The sequence below is a fragment of the Durio zibethinus genome, chromosome 10 (genome assembly GCF_047325235.1).
Source record: "Durio zibethinus cultivar Kanyao isolate XHJ-2024 chromosome 10, ASM4732523v1, whole genome shotgun sequence".
NCBI lineage: Eukaryota > Viridiplantae > Streptophyta > Magnoliopsida > Malvales > Malvaceae > Durio > Durio zibethinus.
The window spans coordinates 10,511,995-10,531,277 of NC_143171.1; the positions used below are offsets into that span (position 1 = coordinate 10,511,995).

The following is a 19,283-nucleotide window of genomic DNA, read 5'->3' on the forward strand; positions in this document are numbered from 1 at the left end:
TTTAAAGTCCTTTCATTATGGAGAAAATTTGTCTATTAAATAGTACACAAAATTTGTTTCATCCATACTCATATTATACTATTTAAATTGATTAAGTATTCTTCAATTTTACGCAGTTGTTCAATCACAAAATATCCATCAACCATATGATACTTATTGAAATGAGTAATGAGAAATTTTTTACTTATTGCATCCTCGATCATATACCTGATCTCAAATTTATCCTATAACTCATTTGTAATAGCCTTATTTTGGTATGTATCAAATAGGCTATTAGATAGACCATTCAAATATGGCATTTACACATGTAGTCTATATTATCTCATTTTTACCTCTCTTTTATTGCAACAACAGATTCTATTTCATGTTTTTCTGAACTACGAGATGTCAAAACATATACAACCTTTAACGATGAAAATAGGAAATGCATCTTCTTCTACCATATTTAAAAATTGTCATAATCGAAATGATCTAATTTGACAAAAGTAGAAGCTAATTTCCTGAGTGTTGCTTCCGTAGCTATTGTTAAATCAAATAAAACTTTAAGATTGTTAGAACACAAATCTAAAAATTTAAAATTATTGCTTTTGGTAAATCTAAAATTTTGATGAAAGGCTTCAAAGTGTGTAACGATGCCACTTTCCTTAAGATTTTATTTGCTCCCATCGTATTATTTACTAGTAGTTATGCAAAAGGGTTACAGGTGATAAACCTCGAGGATATAATGAAATCCAATAACTAATTATGTTTTGCACTGACAAAATTAGTCCATTAGCATTCATCGATGTATTACAAGATCATCAAACTTTTATAAATATTTTTTGTAGCAAAAACTTTATAAAAGAAATAGGGAGTTTATTTGAAGAAAGAGAGAGTTCTACAAATTATTTTTGCTTTTTTTCATAAAAACCATAAGAGCTTATATAATCAATTAAGTGTCTTTTTATTTTACAAACATAGTTATCTATTTTGAATTGATAGAAATTATCTATTTTTGAATAATTAAAATGTCTATTTGTACAGATTTAAGTGTCCCACTACATTAGACTCTTACTTCTCTTAATTTAAATGATTGTATCTATTTTTTTAATGTGAGATTATTTTCGATACTTTATTTTAAAAATCTTTAAGTAAGGGTTTTTATTTGGTTGGTTTGTTTATTTCAAATCGAATTAATTGAAACATCTTATTTTATTTTCATTAACTGAACCAAAATTTTTATTTTTGAAAATTAACCAATTGAATTAATTTTAATTTGTTCTAGCAAATTTCAGTTAATCGAAATTTCCCTTTTCATTGCTTATGGACACTCACAAAGCACATTTAATAGATTAGACTATCATCTTTTAAAATAATTAACTAAATACTGTGATTGCATAATAAACCCCAAATATGTTAGTCCAAGTCCTCTTGTCCAGATTATCATTTATGTCATATGTTGCTATGACATCAAAACAAAAGATACCCAACAGTAAGGAATTGATTGTCAGGGGTGCTTGGTTGATTCTTCCTTAATTATTTAAACCCAACAATTTTAAAATATCGACATACATCATAAAAGCAAAGAGTCAGATGAGTTGGTACTTTGCATAAGCTATGAGTTGAATGATAGATCCAAATAGAAGAAAAGTGCAGTTAAATGCCAAACCCACATTCTTTCAGTGTTTTCCAAGGAATCCATCAAGAACCCCAAACTACTAAACAATTAAAAAAAAACAAAGCAAAGAAAGTTAAAATTTTGAAACAAATGAGGACTCTGAGTTGAGTAAAGCTAAAGTTTCACAATTTCAAACTTTAGTTTTAGTGTTAATTGTCAAGAAAGGAAAACGATGTAAATCAAATGAGCAAGCACTAGGCAAAAGTGATGTGTTTTACTTTTAGGGTAACAATAAGTGAATGACGGTCCCAAAATAATATATATATATATATATATATAACTTATTAGTTAAACGGTGTATTTTAATGTAATAAATTTTGGTTAATTATTAAGCTAATTCAATTTTTGAATTGAATTAATTGAAAATTGAATTTGTTTTACATTATTTTAAAAAATTAAATCGATTTAATTCGGTGACTGACCGATTAACGAAATTAAATTAGTTCGGTCAGTTAATTTGGTTAAAAACAAAGTTTGAACACCTTTTATCTCTAACATGATATTTATACCATCTTATACCTATACCTGTCAAGTAATATTTTTGCATACCCACCCCTATACTCAAAGGATGATGGGTAATTCGAAATTTATCCATAAACTCTATTATAATTTTAAAAATAATTAAAAAAATAAAAAATCATATATCATAAATTTGCACCAAATAATTTAATAAAATTAAAAAAAATAATTTGATAAAGTAGTAAGAAAAATATTTTTTGATAAGTTTTACATTATTTAAATTATAAAAAAAAGAAATGAGAAAAATATTTTTATATGAGATTGTTAGCCTTGAATTAATCCTTAGTTTAAAATGACAAAACATTAAACTAAATAAGCTTAATTAAGATTTTGAAAAAGATTTATTTGGTACATGTTCTTAAGTTTTATTATTTTTAATACTAAATAAATAATTTGATTTTTAAAGTTTGAACAAACCTTTTTTTATGTTTTCTTATTTCTCAAATCAAAATTATCTTTAAATATTATTTATTTAAGCTTAAATAAAAGTCCAATTGTTGTTTTAAAGTGAACTTATTCATTTTAGACTTAATACAACTTTGATAATATTAGTTTTGAGAGATAGATTAACTTAAGAAAGTTGTTTTATAATAACAAAATTTTCCAACATTGAAGTTATTTTATTTTTCTGTATTAATTCACAAAGTTTTTAATATTTGAATTTTATATGGTTGGAAAGTTCTTTGAGTCTACTTTTTAATGGATCAAACAAAATCTAAATCTAAATTTTTTAAGAAAAGATTTGAATTTTTATAGACACTTTGTAGTTGTCTAAAAACTGTACAAAAGGTAGTTCAAAAATTCATTATAATTCGTATACAATGAATTAAGTAATGAATTTTATATGAATAGAAAGCCCTTTTAAGTCTAGTTTTTAAATCTTCAAATAGTTTTTGATTTGAATTTGTATAACTCAAGATATGATCAAATTAGTGGAGCAAAATAGAAGACAACCATTGCTGGACAGGATCGATCCCTGAAAAAAGGGATCAATTGGGTTTTTATACAGAATGAAAATTTTACTTTAAGATTTGAAAAAGGATCGATCACCCAGACTAGGAGATCAATCATCTAAAAAAAGGATCGATTGGTACCAAAAACAAATCGATCTCTTATGCCTAAAAACACTCAAACGATTAGTTTTTTTAAGCTTCCAATGGGCATTTCTTCTTCCAAACCATCCATAATGGCTAGTTTTTCAATTCTTCTATAAATTGGGCATTCCAATACATCAATAAGATTGATGAATCAAGAGAGCAAGAGCCAACAAATTATATTTTTATTTTCTCAATGAATTAAGAGTTGTTAGAGCTTAAAATCTAATATTTTGTATTTGTTGTATCCAAGCTATATTTGTTGTTCATCCATCATTTCCTTGTACTTAAACTTGGCAAACACCTAACTTTTGAGAGGTGTTTTAAGTTTGCATTTTTATTAAGTGATTTTGTAATCAAAATGTGAAGTGTCATATTGAATTTGTGATATTGAAAGGCTGTTACTTAGCTTAGAAAGTAAAGAGTGTTAGGTTACTATCTAAGCCTTAAGAAAAAGATAAAGTTATAATTTCAATTCAAGAATAGTGGATTGAAGTCTTGATGTGGAAAACCAAGAAGAGAAGACGTAAGTGTCTTATGGAGAATGATCGAACCTCTATAAATTTTTATGTTTGATTTTTCTATCCCTATCACTTGACATTTATTGCTATTTATATTTGATTCTAGGTTCAACAATTATTATTGATTGCATAAAAGTGCTTATTGATTTATTTTTTCATTCAATTATTTCAAAATTATTGTTTGGGAAGAACTTGAAAAAATCCAATTCATCTTCTCTTTGATCACTATCTCACCTAAAAAACTAACAATATCGGATATCAAGTGACCCACAATATGGGTATCAGCTCACTTATCCCGGTCCTCATCTCTGAATTTGATAATATCTAAACTTAATTATCGTAATTGGGTACAAAATTCTTTATATATCTGCACCCATTTGAGGTGGGAAAAAGGGTAACTAGTGTGAAATTATTATCTTTATTGTCATCTGTACTTTTACATCTAAACACGTACATTATCACTTATTTTAATTTACAGCTATAATAATCAATCACACCATTATAATAAATAATTTTTAATCTTACTTAAACTAATTTCTCTTCCAATCCAAATAAATCCTTAATATGGTTTTAGTTATTATTTATTTTTTAGCAAATACTTCTACTTTTCTTCATACACATCTCATCATTTTTACATGTAAATCACAATTAATAAAGTATAAATCATCATTTATGCATTTATCTCATGTTTGTTTTATATTAATTATTTATAAAATATTAAAATTATCGTATTAAAATTTATGTTAACAGTTAACCAACTTGTTAGAAAGATAAATGGAAGGATAGAGGCCAGAAAGTTACTCATTCGCATAAGAGAGTACTCGCTCACATCAAAGTATTGATGGATATTTTATTTCCTCAACACAATTGGCTTGCTTTCGGGATTAAATATGAACATATTTTTAATAGTTTAAATTTATGTATAATTTTAATTAAAATTTTAAACTATATTATTTTATATGTTTTATAATTTTATATAGTTTCATTTTCAAAATTAACATAATGTTGCAAAGTAAACGAATAAAAGTATCGTAACCTAGCAATAGACCACTGGTCAAGTAGGCAATTGATGTCGTCATTAGGGCACGGAGTAGGTAATTACTTTTACTTGGAGTGGCTCCCGGTAATCACTTTTGTCCTTTAGGCCTGCTTGATAAAAAATGAAAAAAAAAAAGGATAATAAATGTGTTAATTCAATTACTAAAATTTATAATAATTTTTCTTATTTTTTAACTTAACTATTTAATTAAATTAATAAAATTTTTATTTTTACAAGTAAAGCCTAAAACTCTGCATTGTTTAATGATTGAGAATTTTATTACTCAAAATAAGGATATCAATTTAATCATGTTCAATGAAAAATCTCATTTTTTTAATTATATGAAAATAAAAATAAAAATTATATTATAAAAATAAAGATGAAAATAAATATAATTTTAAATTTTTATCTAATATGAAGATAAAGACCAATAATATAATATCAATTCTATATATGTACTTATACATTATGTGTATATATATTTATATATATATTTGATAAATAAATTTTTATTAAATAATATAAATTATTATTTTAAATTAATTAAATTAATATATTTTCATTTAAAATTATATTAATACATTTATAAAAAAAATTATATAAATATCTAAGATAAAATTAAAAAATAAAAATTTATTTTTATTTTTTAAAAATTATAAATACAAGAATTATTCATATTTATAAATATTCATCAAAATAAATTTAAAATATTTATTAGATATAAGAGGAAGATTATATTATAAAAATCCAAAAATGGAGACAAAAAAATATTGTAGCCGCCCCGTATCAATGAAATCGCTAGGTCAAATTTGAGAGGAAATTAAGGACGAAACCAGGAATTCATTTACCTCCTGGAAACCCAGATTCAGTGTTCTTTTTTTTTATTAAAAAATAGATTCCTCAATCACATCGGCTTTCAACTAACATACTTTCCCTGCTTAGGTGGGCAAAGTCAAGTCTCTATTTATTCTTTTTCTAATCATTTTCGTCTTTCTCTTTTCCTTTCCCTTTCTTTGACACAACACAATCTCTGCTCAATCTCTCCGTTTAATCCCACCTTTTTTCTATTTCCTGGGTTAAGGGTTTCCCTAGAGTATTGCTTTGATCGATCACAATTTTTGCTTCCTTCTTTTTTTTTTTTAACTAGAGTGTCGAAGGGCCTCCCAAGTTGGGGGGTTGAGGAGTTGAGGCAGCCATGGGAGGCGGTGATAATAGTGCTTCTACGGAAGAGATCATCCAAAGCAACGCCGGTGATGGAGTCACCGTCAACATCAGATGTTCCAACGGCTCCAAATTCTCCCTTCAGATCAACCTGGATTCCACCGTCGATTCCTTCAAGGCACTTCTGGCCCGCAGCTGCGATATCCCCGCCGATCAACAGCGTTTAATTTACAAAGGCCGGATCTTAAAGGACGATCAAACCCTTCAAAGCTACGGTGCATCAACTCACCCTCTATTTCCCTTTTTCCGTTTCTTCCTTAATTAGAATTCATTATAGTTTCCTTATAATGTACAAGTTTCATTCGAGACCTAAAACTTTTCCTGCTTTTAGGTTTTTTCATTGTTGATCCCCTATATATATTTGATATAGCAAAAGCGTTTTAACCCAGTATTCTGAATTGAATGTTTTGAAGCTAATTGCCCCAAATATTTTACCATACTTCACGTGGTTCAATTAATTTTTATTAAGTAGGTTCTAGTTGGAATGGGTGCCTGGCCTTTTATTTTATTAACTAGTTGAACACAGCTCCACTGTATTGTATGCCAAAAACGCTACTACTATTGGTTCTTACCTGTTATTGTGTAATTTTTTTTTTTCTAAATGGAAGTGCACCAAGGTTTGAGTAGATAGGTGGGTAATTGACTGAAAAGTGAAATCCCAGATGTTACTTCCCCTGGTTATGCCTTCATAAAATTTTGATGGTATATTTATTATTATATTTTAGGTTTGGAAGCTGACCACACTGTCCACTTGGTTCGTGCTTTTGCACCCCCACAACCAGCAACAACAACCAATGCTGCTGGATCGATCAGTTCTGGGGCTTCAAACACCACTCAAACAACTACAAGGACTGTTGGATCAGATGAATTTGGGGCACTAGGAGCTGGAGGAGCTGGTCTGGGAGCTTCACTGTTTCCTGGGCTTGGTCTTGGTGGCAGTGCTGGTCTATTTGGAGCTGGGCTTTCAGATTTTGAACAAGTTCAACAACAATTGACTAGGGACCCCAACATCATGAGAGAAATAATGAACATCCCTGCTGTTCAGAATTTAATGAATAACCCTGAGGTAATGCGAAACTTGATCATGAACAATCCTCAAATGCAAGATATCATAGACCGAAATCCTGAGCTTGCTCACATACTTAATGATCCAAGTACTCTCCGTCAAACACTTGAAGCTGCAAGAAACCCTGAGCTCATGCGTGAAATGATGCGGAATACAGACAGAGCAATGAGCAACATTGAATCATCACCTGAAGGATTCAACATGCTTCGCCGTATGTATGAAACTGTTCAAGAACCTTTTCTGAATGCAACCACCATGGCTGGTAGTACTGGAAATGATAGCTCAAACCCATTTGCAGCCCTCCTGGGAACTCAAGGAGGAAACCAAGCGAGAGATGGATCAACTAACCAGTCCACACCCACTCCTGGAACTACTACCAATTCTCCTGCTCCCAATACTAATCCACTTCCAAACCCTTGGTCTTCTGCTGCCAGTAAGCTCTTATTTTCTTGCAACATCTTGCCTTCTTTACCTCAAACCATTCTTCAGAATGTTTTACTTTTGAAGTATTTATCTTTGTTTTAGTTCCGCTGATGGTTTATGAGTTATAGTTCCCATTTTGAAACAATGACATGGATATTACCAATAATCTATTAATTGAATGAAAATCTGGCAGCTGGAGGTACCCAAACTACTGCAACAAGGTCAAACCCTAGTGCAGATGCTAGGCCACAGGCACCCGCTGGGTTAGGTGGTCTAGGTCTTCCAGGGTTTGAAGGCATGTTTGGTACTATGCAGGATTCTAATTTACTGAATCAGTTGATGCAAAATCCAGCTATTTCACAAATGATGCAAAGCATCCTCTCCAACCCTCAATACATGAACCAGGTGTTAGTTTATTTTGTATTCTCCTATAATTAGGGCTTGGGGTAAAGTTTCTTGTTTTCTGACATTGCCAGTGACCAGGTTCTTGGTCTTAATCCTCAACTTCGAAGCATATTTGATTCCAATTCTCAACTAAGAGAAATGATGCAAAACCCTGAATTTCTTCGTCAGTTGACTTCTCCTGAGACGATGCAGGTAATTTATCCAGTCTGCAGTTTATACTCTCTTTCAGATGCATGAAAACATACAGACGTGTGTTTCTATCCGCAGTTGTTGCATAACCTGATTTGATTCTTCTAATTGACTATTATTATCTTTTAACTTGAAACGATCTGTTGAGTAATGTTGTTAAAACCAGGATATAAAATAAATGTTTGTACAAGGAAGGTTGACATATGTTGCCATTCTGGTTTTCTCTTGCAGCAACTATTGACTTTACAGCAGTCTCTTCTTTCACAACTTAGTCGGCCACAATCAACCCAGTGAGTGGAGTGATTGTTTCCCTTGTTTCCTATTGAATCAAATTTCTGTGGAATAATTCAAATTGCATATCCCTCATTTCTATGTAGTTTTATCTTTTTTATGTAGTTTTATTAATGTTTTAAGGGGGCCCTTTTTTCCCAAAAAAGGTGTGATATTGGCAATTTTTTTTAAAGCAATTTTAGATTAGAATTAGAAGGTGCAATATTCTGAAACCTGATTTTAAACAGGATATCAATATTATTTTCTCATATGCAGTTATGAACTTCTTTCTTTTTGTGTTTTATATTAATATACTCAATTTTGAAATGACAAAATATTAAACAAATAAAAGTGTTAGAAGAGGAAAAAAGGAAAATGCTTGAGAATGAAATGAAAATGTCAAAGCAATCAGAGTCTCAGTTTACAAGATGAGGGTTTCCTAAAATGCTGGTATCCTTTCTCATTAGTAACCAAATTATTCCTGGATTTGCTTGAAGCACTGATTCGTGCTTATGGTTTTTTCCCTAAATCTGTTCTTGTCTTGCAGGGACCCTGCTCAGGCTGGTGGAGGTGCAGGTATAGAAGTCATTTATCCAAAATCATCTTGCTTTTGTTATCAGAATTGTGGTTCCTCTGTCATGCTTATCGTTTTTTAGGAGTTCTTTGCATTCACAGTTCAGACTTGTTCTGATTAGTGATAACCATACTAATGTATTGTTTATCGAAATCAGCGTTATCATTTAGAAAGCAATATGATTTTGTCTAATCTTTCTCCATCTGTATGGTTTTAGGCACTCAATTTTATTTCATTCTTATTAAAGAATTTGACAAAGTATTTGGTATTAACATATAGTGAATTGAGAATTCAAAATTGTGAAAGTTGGATGATCTGAGTTTGTACTATTATTATAAAGATTTCGCGGTTTGAATTTCATCTCCTCTCACCCTTCAAGTGGATGTCTTTCAGATTTTAATAGCATTATCAATGCTCACTATGCTTGTTCCACTTCAATAGAAGTGGGGAGAGACAAGAAATAAATTATCTTTACTTTGTTAAATATTATTTGGTAAATGAGTAGTATTTTTATAGTATTAAAATATATTTTCAGGAATGCTCAGCAACACAGGGTTGGAGCCACTGATGACCATGTTTAGTGGACTTGGGGCTGGCAGCTTGGCTGTTCCTAATAGATCTGATGGTTAGTGTTCGCAATTTTCTTGTTTGGCCATTAAACCTTTTTTCTTTTTGGTTGTCCCACTAATTAAAAATATTCCTTCATACCAGTAACCCCAGAACAACTATATGCCACCCAGTTGTCGCAGCTTCAAGAAATGGGTTTTATTGACACTCAAGAGAATATTCGAGCATTAATGGCCAGTGCAGGGAATGTTCATGCTGCTGTGGAGCGGTTATTGGGAAATTCTGGTCGGTAGTTTATTATCAAATATTTATTTATGTGGAAATTTGTGTGTTTGAACATGAGTTGTATTCAAGCTCGAGTTAAGAAAGGAATAAGTTTAGAGTACGATTACAATAGAAGGGCTTTGAATTAACTGGTGTACTCTCTTCCTGGCCTTAAATGTCTTGTATATACTCGATATTAAGATTGGTCATATGAATTGGTTGTTAAATTTGTGTAGCTCCCAAATTTATATCGATGGTCCATTTTCCTTGAAAGTAGGCAATGAGTCAATGAGTTGTAGTATATTTTCACTCTATGAAATTGTTCCTGCTGACCATGTTTTGATGCATAGCGAGAGGACGGAAAGTGTCACAAGAAATGTTAGATAGAAATTATATTTCAATCACTAATTATGGCAAATAGTATTTTACAAAATTCAGGGGAAGAGAGGTTGTTTACTGTATACTATGATTTTCATCTCTCTGTTGACCATGAAAGCAATATTATGTAGGAGTACTTTCTGTTACATGCATGTACGTACCATTGTTAAATCAAAAGGTTATGGTGGTGGTAATTAAATTTCCAAAGAATTGCAAATTAGAATCTGCTGATGCACAGAACAACATTTGTTATTGAGCACCTCAAAATCACCCATTTGAATGGAAGAAGTTATATATGTTCGGAAAATCGCATTACGTATATTGCATAAATTAATAAAAATTCAGTATATCTATATGTTTAAAATGCTATGAGAAGATTTTTGCCAAAAAAATAAAAGAAAATTAACGTTAAAGTTACAAAGTGTTAATATCATGTTTTTTTAAAATTATAAGAAAATATTTAAATGTAATATTTAAATTTTAAAAAGTTTTAATATGATATTTGAATTATAAATTTGTTAACTAATTTAATATTTAAAAGATTTTTTTGTCCATTAGATATTTGAAATTAATCACATTAACAATGAGTATTATATTATTTAATAAATTCATAATTTAAGTATTATATTTAAAATTTTTCAAATTCAAATATTATATTAAATATTTTATTATAATTTATAATTATTCATCACATTAACCCATTTACAAGTTACTTCAAATTCAATATTAATTAGGATTCAACTAATCTATGAATTTCAAGATGATCGGAGAGGTCTTATTTACAACTGTTTTATATTAAATTTAATAATCGAATTTCTTTCTTTCAAATCCAAGTTATTAAACACAATAAGAACATCCAAATGTCAATAATTTGAACTAAAATCGAAGCTTCATTTATTTTGCTGAAATTGATTTTTAAAAAATATTTTTTGAAAAATGTTTACATTTAAAAAAAAATATATATTTTTTATTATATAGATGAGTTAATGAAAATTATTTTCTATTATTTGATTGTCTTTTAAAAAAATTGTTTCTTTTTTTAAATAATATTACTAGAACTATTAAAATATTAAAAATGATTTATTATTAAAGAATATTTAATTTATTTATTATTAAAATTATTAATATTCAAGACTAATTATATTTTAATAATAATATTTAATATTAAAATATTATATTAATATAAAAATACTTAAAATAAAACTATTTATTATTTTTATATTAATATTTTAAAATATTTAAAATGTTATTAATATTCTTAAAATACTATTTTTATTAATATTAAAATAGTAATATTTATTATTAAAATATTTATATTTTATATTAAAAGCATATGTTATTAAATCATAACAAAAATCTTTTTTATTCATATTTATTATTAAAATAGTAATATAAATACCTTAATAAATAAATATATAAAATTATATATTTTAAACTAAAAAATAATAAGAAATTATTAAAAATATTCATATTAATAAAATAATATTATATTATTTAACATTAATTATTAAAATAATAAAAATATTATTATATATGTTATTATTTATTGTTGAAATAATAATATAATACTATTTATTATTGAAATACAAAAAATATTTATGTTTAATAATATACAAAATAAAAATATTTAAAATTGATATACCAAAAGATTTTTAATGTTAATATTTTAATTTTTAATTAAAATTAAATAAAATATTTTTATTAATATAATAATATTTTAAGTCCAATTAAATTAAGTTTGAGTTTAAAATATTATGTTTAAAGTTTTACTTGAGTAAAATTATAAAAATATTAAAAGACTTTTAATATTAATATTTTAATTTTTTAAGTAAAATTAAATAAAAATATTATTTATTAATATAATAATATTTTGGGTAGAATCAAATTAATTTTGAATTTAAAAAAAAAAATCATGTATAAGATCCAACTTGAATAAAATTATGCTTAAATGCATTGATAAGTAATTTTATTAATAAATAGTTTTTTTTAGAAATTGTCTTCTTCTTTCTAAAAAGGTAAAATAATTTTTTGAAAAATTATCTTATTTTTTATTGACCAATCAATTTTTCACTAAATAAATATATGAAAATACATATATTTTTTTAAAAAAATTATATTCTACAAAACAAACGGAGCCCAAAGAACATCTCAATTCTCAAACCACCACTAGGAGCAAGTGTAGAAGACAACATCGGTACATGAGGAAGTCCTTCTCTCACTATAAGAAAAAGCCATCTTGATTTCTGGGCATCTAAATTAAAATTGTTAATATTTTAATGTAATGTTAGGGTATGATGTCCGTTGCAATCTATGGTCCAGTAAAATCCACCAGGCCAAAGTTATACAACACTATTTCCAGGCTTAAAAAGAATTGCATACATCGATATCCAATATATTTTCCTATTTTAATAATGTACTGAATTTTTAATTTTAATAATTAAAATTTAATTTATGATAACTTTAAATATAAAAAAAAAATTGATTTATTTGTCGTCCATAGTTTAGAAAACTGTATTTGCCGTATAGGTTGATACTTTAATTGTCTGTCAACTATTGCTGAATGACTGTAGAAAGAAGAAAAGAACATTACTCATACTATAAAGAAATCAAAGCCTTAAATCAGAAAAAGTTACGTTAATATATAAAAAAACTATATAAATTAATTTAGGGTAAATTTCATTCATAATTCTTACTCTTTTATTTTAATTCCATTTCAGTCCTTAACATTTAAATTATTTTATTTTGATTCTTAAATTTTTAAAGTAATTTCATTTTTGATATTTTATCATAAAACCAATTCAAAAGTTAAGGATTAAAATGAAATCAAAATAAAAAAGTTAAAAATTATAGATGAAATTTACCCATTTAATTTATATTATATTCAAACAAGAATAGCTAAGTTTTTGAAATTTAAGATATATAAATTTTGATATAACAGTTACATAGGTTAATTAAACATGCATAACTAAAACATGCATAAAAATTTTATTTCTATTAAAATATTTATCAAAGATATTGTCTATATATTAAGTTAGTATTTAGTACCATATCAATGTAATTTTTTTTAAAAAATTTTATAAGCAAAATTAAGAGATTGACACATTTTTTATTTTTTTTATTTTTTAAATATACTTCATCTTATTAATTATGCTTATAAAATCTAAAAGTTCTACTAACAGTGGATGAAGTAATTTTCATAAAGATTATAAACAGTTAAACATGCATAACTAAGTTTTTAAAACCTAAGATATATAAATTTGATGTAACAATTATATCATACTCTACATTGAATACCGATAAACAATCGGTCCATTTAAATATACCAAAAATTTAATTTCCTTGAAATGAAGTAAATTCAGTAAAATAATAGCGACACTATATATAGAACTTCTTAATTTCTATTAATAAATCAGGTACATGTGAACCTTCTTAAACAAAATGAGTAGTATTTAACTAATAATAATATTAGTCTTTGGCGAAGCTTTAGTTAATTTCCACATAGAACTTGCCTGTTTTGCTTGTGAAATTTGCCTTCTTTGGCACCATGGCCATTAATACATCTTCATCATGTATATTCATTGTGAACTGTGAAGTCGCATGAGTTTTTACTTTCTTGGGACAAATACAGATTAGTTAAAGGTTAGCTAATCTCAATCATATACTTGCTTATTTACAAGGAAAGTTGAGGAAGATTTTTTATTTCTGCCTGCCTGGATTTTCAATTACCAATTTCATGTTCCTCTTAGCCTAGCCAACAAAATATATGGAAACCACATCAGTGCTTTTACATATAAAGAAATTCTGCCAGAAATGCTTAGAGTGAGCTTTGCTGCTTCATCCTGGGCCGATTCGTCATTCCATCATATAAAAACCCCTTCCAACATTGGTTTTGCGTCGGCAAGAAACGGGAAGGGATCGACTCCATGAATTCTGATGCAATCCTTACAATACGTTTGAGCAAGATATATCGACGTGTACGGGCCATCATGGAGAGACGTAACGGTTTGACATGTCAAAAGGACAGTTCAAGATGAACATTCACACCCTCTGGTCGAGTTAAATTGGAATTAGCCCCCAGCTAGCGGTTTAAAATCAATATATAAACAGAACCAAGGGCCTAGCTTGCTGATCTTTGAAGTTCAAAAACTGCGCCTTCGCCAGAAAGAGCGAAGTATTTCATTTCCTTTCTCCAATTAAATATGACCAACCCCAAAGAATCAGCCGAAGAGAAACCCTCGTCCTCGGAGCGGCAACCCCAGGAGAAGAACAGCCCTCAAAACCCCCCGGGTGCCCAGGAGAGAACAGAGAAGAATGAGAGCAACGTGACTCAATCAGAGAAAGGTGATGAAGGAGATAATGTGAGTGGTGATCAGGAGAAAACAGGACAAAATAAGACCAAAGCGACTCAGAACGACGGTGGTACTGAGACAGAGGGAAGTGGAGGAGACAATGTGAGGGGCCAGGGTGATGGTGATATTCAAAAGGGCACTCCGGCTGACCTAGAGAATGAGAAAAACGTGACTCAAACTGAGAAGGGTCAAGAGAGTGGTGTAAGCAGTGGTGGTTCTTCAGCGTCAATTTCCGCCAGAAAAAGAGGAAGAAACGGTGATCCTATTCATGTTGGGTCCAGCAGTGGCAGTGGATCGAAAGCAAGGATGAAAGGGGAAATGGAAATTCCCAGTTGTGCCCCTGCATGTTACGTATGTAAAAGAACTTTCGCATCGTGGAAGGCAGTGTTTGGGCATCTGAGATCCCATCGAAGGCAAACCCCTGGGGCATTTCCGCCACCAACATTTACTCCTGAGGGCTCTCCGGAAAGGAATAATAAGGGTGGCAAAGCCCTCAAGGAGCAACTGGCTCCCGCGCTGTTGAACTTGGCTCGTGGAGCCATACAAAAGATGAGTCAAGACTCAAATACAACTGTTGCAGCGGAGGTTACTTCTTCGTCGAGGAGGGACTTGGATATTGATCTCAATGAGCCTATAACCAGCTTTCTATTAGACCTAAATAACCCTCCGCCTACAGAGAAGGATGATGATGATGATGATAAAATTTAATACATGATTTCTCGTGGTGTTGTAAAACAAAAGCGCAGTGATTATCTTTAGAAAACAAACATATATATATATATATATATATATATATATTCTCTAGCATGTTTGAGATTTTCTTTAATTTTATTTATTTTTTAAATTTAAATATATGTAATTGCATCATCAATTTGCAACAAGAATCAAAACAAAGTTTTAGAATGTAATGAGTTTATCAAACGTGTTGAGATTTGTCTTAAATCTCTTAGTCTCAAATGAAAATTTTGTTAGTGCATAATTGTTGAGAGTTTGCCTTAAATCTCGTATGAGAAATTTAATAAAGTTATAAAAGGCTTCATCCTTATAAATAAGATACTTGGATTTTAGTGGAGTTATCCCAAATAGTTAGACACTAAAAAATAACTAAATGAATGAGTTATTAAAATGGTATAATTAAGCTTTGGAATTAAGTTTGAGTTAGAAGTTTTTCTGATTTTTTTTCATTCCAAAAGTCTAACAGCTGTAAATATTTATTTTGTTAGTAGATTAAATTTGGAGTATGTCACTTTGAGTTGGGCTGAACCAATTATATTTGTGTATTCTTATTTTTGGGCTTGCTTTATTGTTTTTGTGTTAAGGTGTTGCATGTGTTTGTTTATTTCTAACAAGTGGTATCTAGCTAAGTTCAAGACGTAAGAAGAGACAAGCTTAAGAGAGCATGATATGAGAAAAGAGTTTGACTTCCATGAAGACAGTGTGAGTATCTCAAAATGTCTGAAAGTATATCTAGTATGTCTAAGTTTGAGATTGCTCTTTTTTATGGAAATAATAATTTTATGTATGACAAAGTACTATTAAAGATTTTTTAATGCAACAAGAGTTAGATCAAGCGTTAGAGAATAGCAAGACTGAGGGAATGATTGATAGTAATTGAAATAGAATTCAGAGAAAAACTGTTAGTGCTATTATTAGCCCTAGCCCTAGAGATAAATTTACAATGTTGATTGAAAGTATTCCTAAGGATTTGTAGGATAAGCTTGAGGGCATTTATGTATTGAAATCATCGACTAATAGATTGTGTTTAAAGATGGATCTATATTCTTTGAAGATGGAAGAAAATACAAGTCTCCATAATCACCTAAATGATAATAGGCTAGTTTTTCAATTGCTAGATATTTCTATTAATAAGTTAAAAGATGAAAATGAAGCTTTAATCTTGTTATCATCTTTACCCAAGTCCTATAAACCTCTAGTTCAAACTCTATTGATAGGTAAGTTTACTTTGAATTTGGATGATATGAAAACCTTTTTGAGTGAGAATGTAAGGTCTCATCACTTGAAGGGAGTGTATTAGCTGTGAAGGGTTCTAAATTCTAATCAATGGAGGACTTAAGAGAAAGTTAATTGATCAAAAGGAGATCTATATCAAAAGGCAAAGATTACAATGATACATATTGTTATTAGTATGGTAAGAAGTGACATATCAATGTGCATTGTAGGAAGTTGAAAAGAGATATAGTTGCTTTTAAAAAGGAATGACGAGAAGAAGTTGGATGAAGAAAGAGTGACACTATTATTATAGTGTTTGATGATGATCTTCTTTTGACTACTTATGTAGATGAGACTTAAACTTTGATAGGTGACAAAGGTTGGATTTTAGATTCAGCTGCTTTTATCTATATTTACAATCATAGGCATTGTTTTATTAAATTGGAAGAGAATGAGAAATATGATCACATTATGGTTGCAAATATGAAAAAGGTGCAAATTCAAAGTGTTGGGAATGTTCATCTTAGATTTCATAATGGTGCTATTAGGATTCTTGGTCATGTGAAGCATATATCAAGTTATAGTTACAATTTGATTACTTTAGGTGAAGTAGCTTTTTCGTAGGTATACATACTATGGACTAGACCTGGCAATTTCAGACATGATACGGTGATACGATATGAAAACGATAAAAAAAAAATCGTATGTGTTTTAAAAAAAACATGTTTTGTATTTATTTGAATCGATACAAATTTCGATACAACACAATTTGTATCTTATACATATTAATACATCTAAACACTTATAAGACACAAAAAATACGTTTAGATAAAATGTGTCACATAAATATATGTTTAATACAAGACACGATACAAAAAACAAATTTAATTTAATCTTATCATACGAGTACACGTTTAACATGTTTAACATATTTTTTATATTTATTTTAATTTAATATAAACAAATAAAGATTATTTTAATTTTTAATCTTTTAATTATGATATTTAATTAGCTACTTAATATCATATAAAGATTATTTTAAACATGTAATTATGATAGTCATTTAATAATTATTATAAAATTATTTTTATATTAATAATACAAATACAATATGAATATTAGTACTAGTCCTATATAATATTATTTTATCTTTTAATCTTTAGTAGTTCATCAATTTGAATTTGATATTAAAAACTAATATAGTTATGACATATATATATATTAAAATTTAAATATATATAATAAATACAAATTAAATGTGTATCAAATTTTTTTATTGCTTATAATATGCAATACTTTTTTATATTATTAATATGTCAAATTTATTAAGTTGTAAATAATGGATAATTTATAGTTATTTATTATTTTAGCCGTGTTTTTGTATATATTCTTGTTAGTCGTATCTATTCGTGTATATCTGTGTTATTTTTATTTATTTATGTTGCGTTTAAATGGATAAATTATAAACGTGTTAATCGTGTCATGTAGCGTAAACACATATAATAAATGTGTCATGTTTGTGTTTAAAATTTAAACATATTTTATAATTCATGCTTTAATAATTTGTGTCATTACACGTATCAAACATGACACTAAACATGAATTGCCAGGTCTACTATGGACGAAATGATTGTTGCAAAATGTACAAGAATAATAATATGGTTTTGTGAGGGAAAACGATCAAGAATCACTTGTACATACTTAATGGAGGCTTAATTGCAAGGAAGATTGAAGAAAAAAGCTTCTCAGTTCTTGTAACGCAAGAAAAAAAGACTGGCAAGCACATTAGTTTTGGAAATACTATTGAAGTGTTTAGAAATTCAAGTTAGAGGAGGATTTTTGTCTTAAATCTTTTAGTCCCACATAAAAATTTTGTGCATTTATAAATGTCGATAGTTTGTCTTAAATCCCATATGAGAAATTTAGTAAAGTTACAAGGGGCTTTACTTTTATAAATAAAATGTTTTAGTTTTAGTTAAGTTATCTTAAATAGCCACATACCAAAAAAATAGTTATGTGAGGAGGCTATTAAAATAGTGTAATTGAGTTTTAGGACATAATTTGGGTAAAAAGTTTTTGTGACTTTTCTCATTTCAAAACCTAATAGTTATAATGATTTATTTTGCTAGTGGATTGAATTTGGAAGAAGCTACTTTGCGTTAAACCGAACTAAATATATTTGTATATTTTTATTTTGGACTTGCTCTATTATTTGTGTGTTAAGGTGCTGTGCGTGTTTGTTTGTTATTAACAAAACAATCAAAATTTCTTTTTCCAAATCACATATAATTATCTACAACATCATTTTTCAATTTTCTCTTTTGCTAATGTATATGTGAGAAAATTCTTTCTAGTAAGGATTCGATGATATGTCTATGTATATATATACACACATATATATATTGTAGATATCATCTAATTCGCTTACTACCTTTGTTCTGGTAGACCTTGCACCCATATACACTTATTTAGAAATAATGTATACAATAGATCATTCTTAATTCTAGGAAAGGGCAAAGCTATATAAGGTTCGATAAGAGCTTAAGCCCCCATTAAAAAAATATGAAATTATATATGTTATACGTAAAGTTTAAAGAGCCTTCATTAATCCAATTTATTTGTTGTTAAGTCTACCAATTGTCATTGTCATAGTAAAAAAAAGCATTTTCAACAATAAACATTTTGAAAATTTATTTGCATAAATGATAGTTTAATTGTATACATTGAAAAAAAATGTCTTCAAAAGTGTTGATAATAAAACTATTGTATAACGTTTTCAAATTATTTAACCACGTCA

The 19,283-nt window shown here is 28.4% G+C and overlaps 2 protein-coding genes across 4 annotated transcripts; both read left to right on the top strand.

The window, feature by feature from the left end:
- The first annotated feature begins 5,602 nt into the window (after nt 1-5,602).
- On the top strand, nt 5,603-10,044 carry LOC111291993 (ubiquitin domain-containing protein DSK2b-like). 3 transcript variants are annotated; one of them, XM_022884165.2, is made up of 9 exons: nt 5,603-5,772; nt 5,978-6,266; nt 6,777-7,550; nt 7,734-7,945; nt 8,024-8,137; nt 8,366-8,424; nt 8,952-8,980; nt 9,514-9,603; nt 9,690-10,044. In XM_022884165.2, exons 2-9 carry the CDS (start codon nt 6,026-6,028, stop codon nt 9,836-9,838), a joined length of 1,668 nt encoding a protein of 555 aa, XP_022739900.1. In that variant the 5' UTR covers nt 5,603-5,772; nt 5,978-6,025; the 3' UTR covers nt 9,839-10,044. The 3 variants fall into 3 exon arrangements, with proteins under 3 accessions (XP_022739900.1, XP_022739901.1, XP_022739903.1); XM_022884166.2 differs by lacking the exon at nt 8,952-8,980 and having other exon boundaries at nt 5,603-6,266; XM_022884168.2 differs by lacking the exon at nt 8,366-8,424 and having other exon boundaries at nt 5,603-6,266.
- Nucleotides 10,045-14,386: 4,342 nt separating this feature from the next.
- Nucleotides 14,387-15,244, top strand: LOC111293309 (zinc finger (C2H2 type) family protein). Its single transcript, XM_022886093.1, has one exon. It carries the CDS (start codon nt 14,387-14,389, stop codon nt 15,242-15,244), a length of 858 nt encoding a protein of 285 aa, XP_022741828.1.
- The last annotated feature ends 4,039 nt before the right edge of the window (nt 15,245-19,283 follow it).

What these genes read in the sequence shown, in the direction of transcription:
- LOC111291993 (XM_022884165.2), top strand. Translation starts at nt 6,026, where the DNA reads ATGGGAGGCGGTGATAATAGTGCTTCTACGGAAGAGATCATCCAAAGC. An exon ending in ACCCTCAATACATGAACCAG is followed by an intron (nt 7,946 to 8,023) that starts GTGTTAGTTTAT and finishes GCCAGTGACCAG; the next exon opens with GTTCTTGGTCTTAATCCTCA. An exon ending in TCAGGCTGGTGGAGGTGCAG is followed by an intron (nt 8,981 to 9,513) that starts GTATAGAAGTCA and finishes ATATATTTTCAG; the next exon opens with GAATGCTCAGCAACACAGGG.
- LOC111293309 (XM_022886093.1), top strand. Translation starts at nt 14,387, where the DNA reads ATGACCAACCCCAAAGAATCAGCCGAAGAGAAACCCTCGTCCTCGGAG.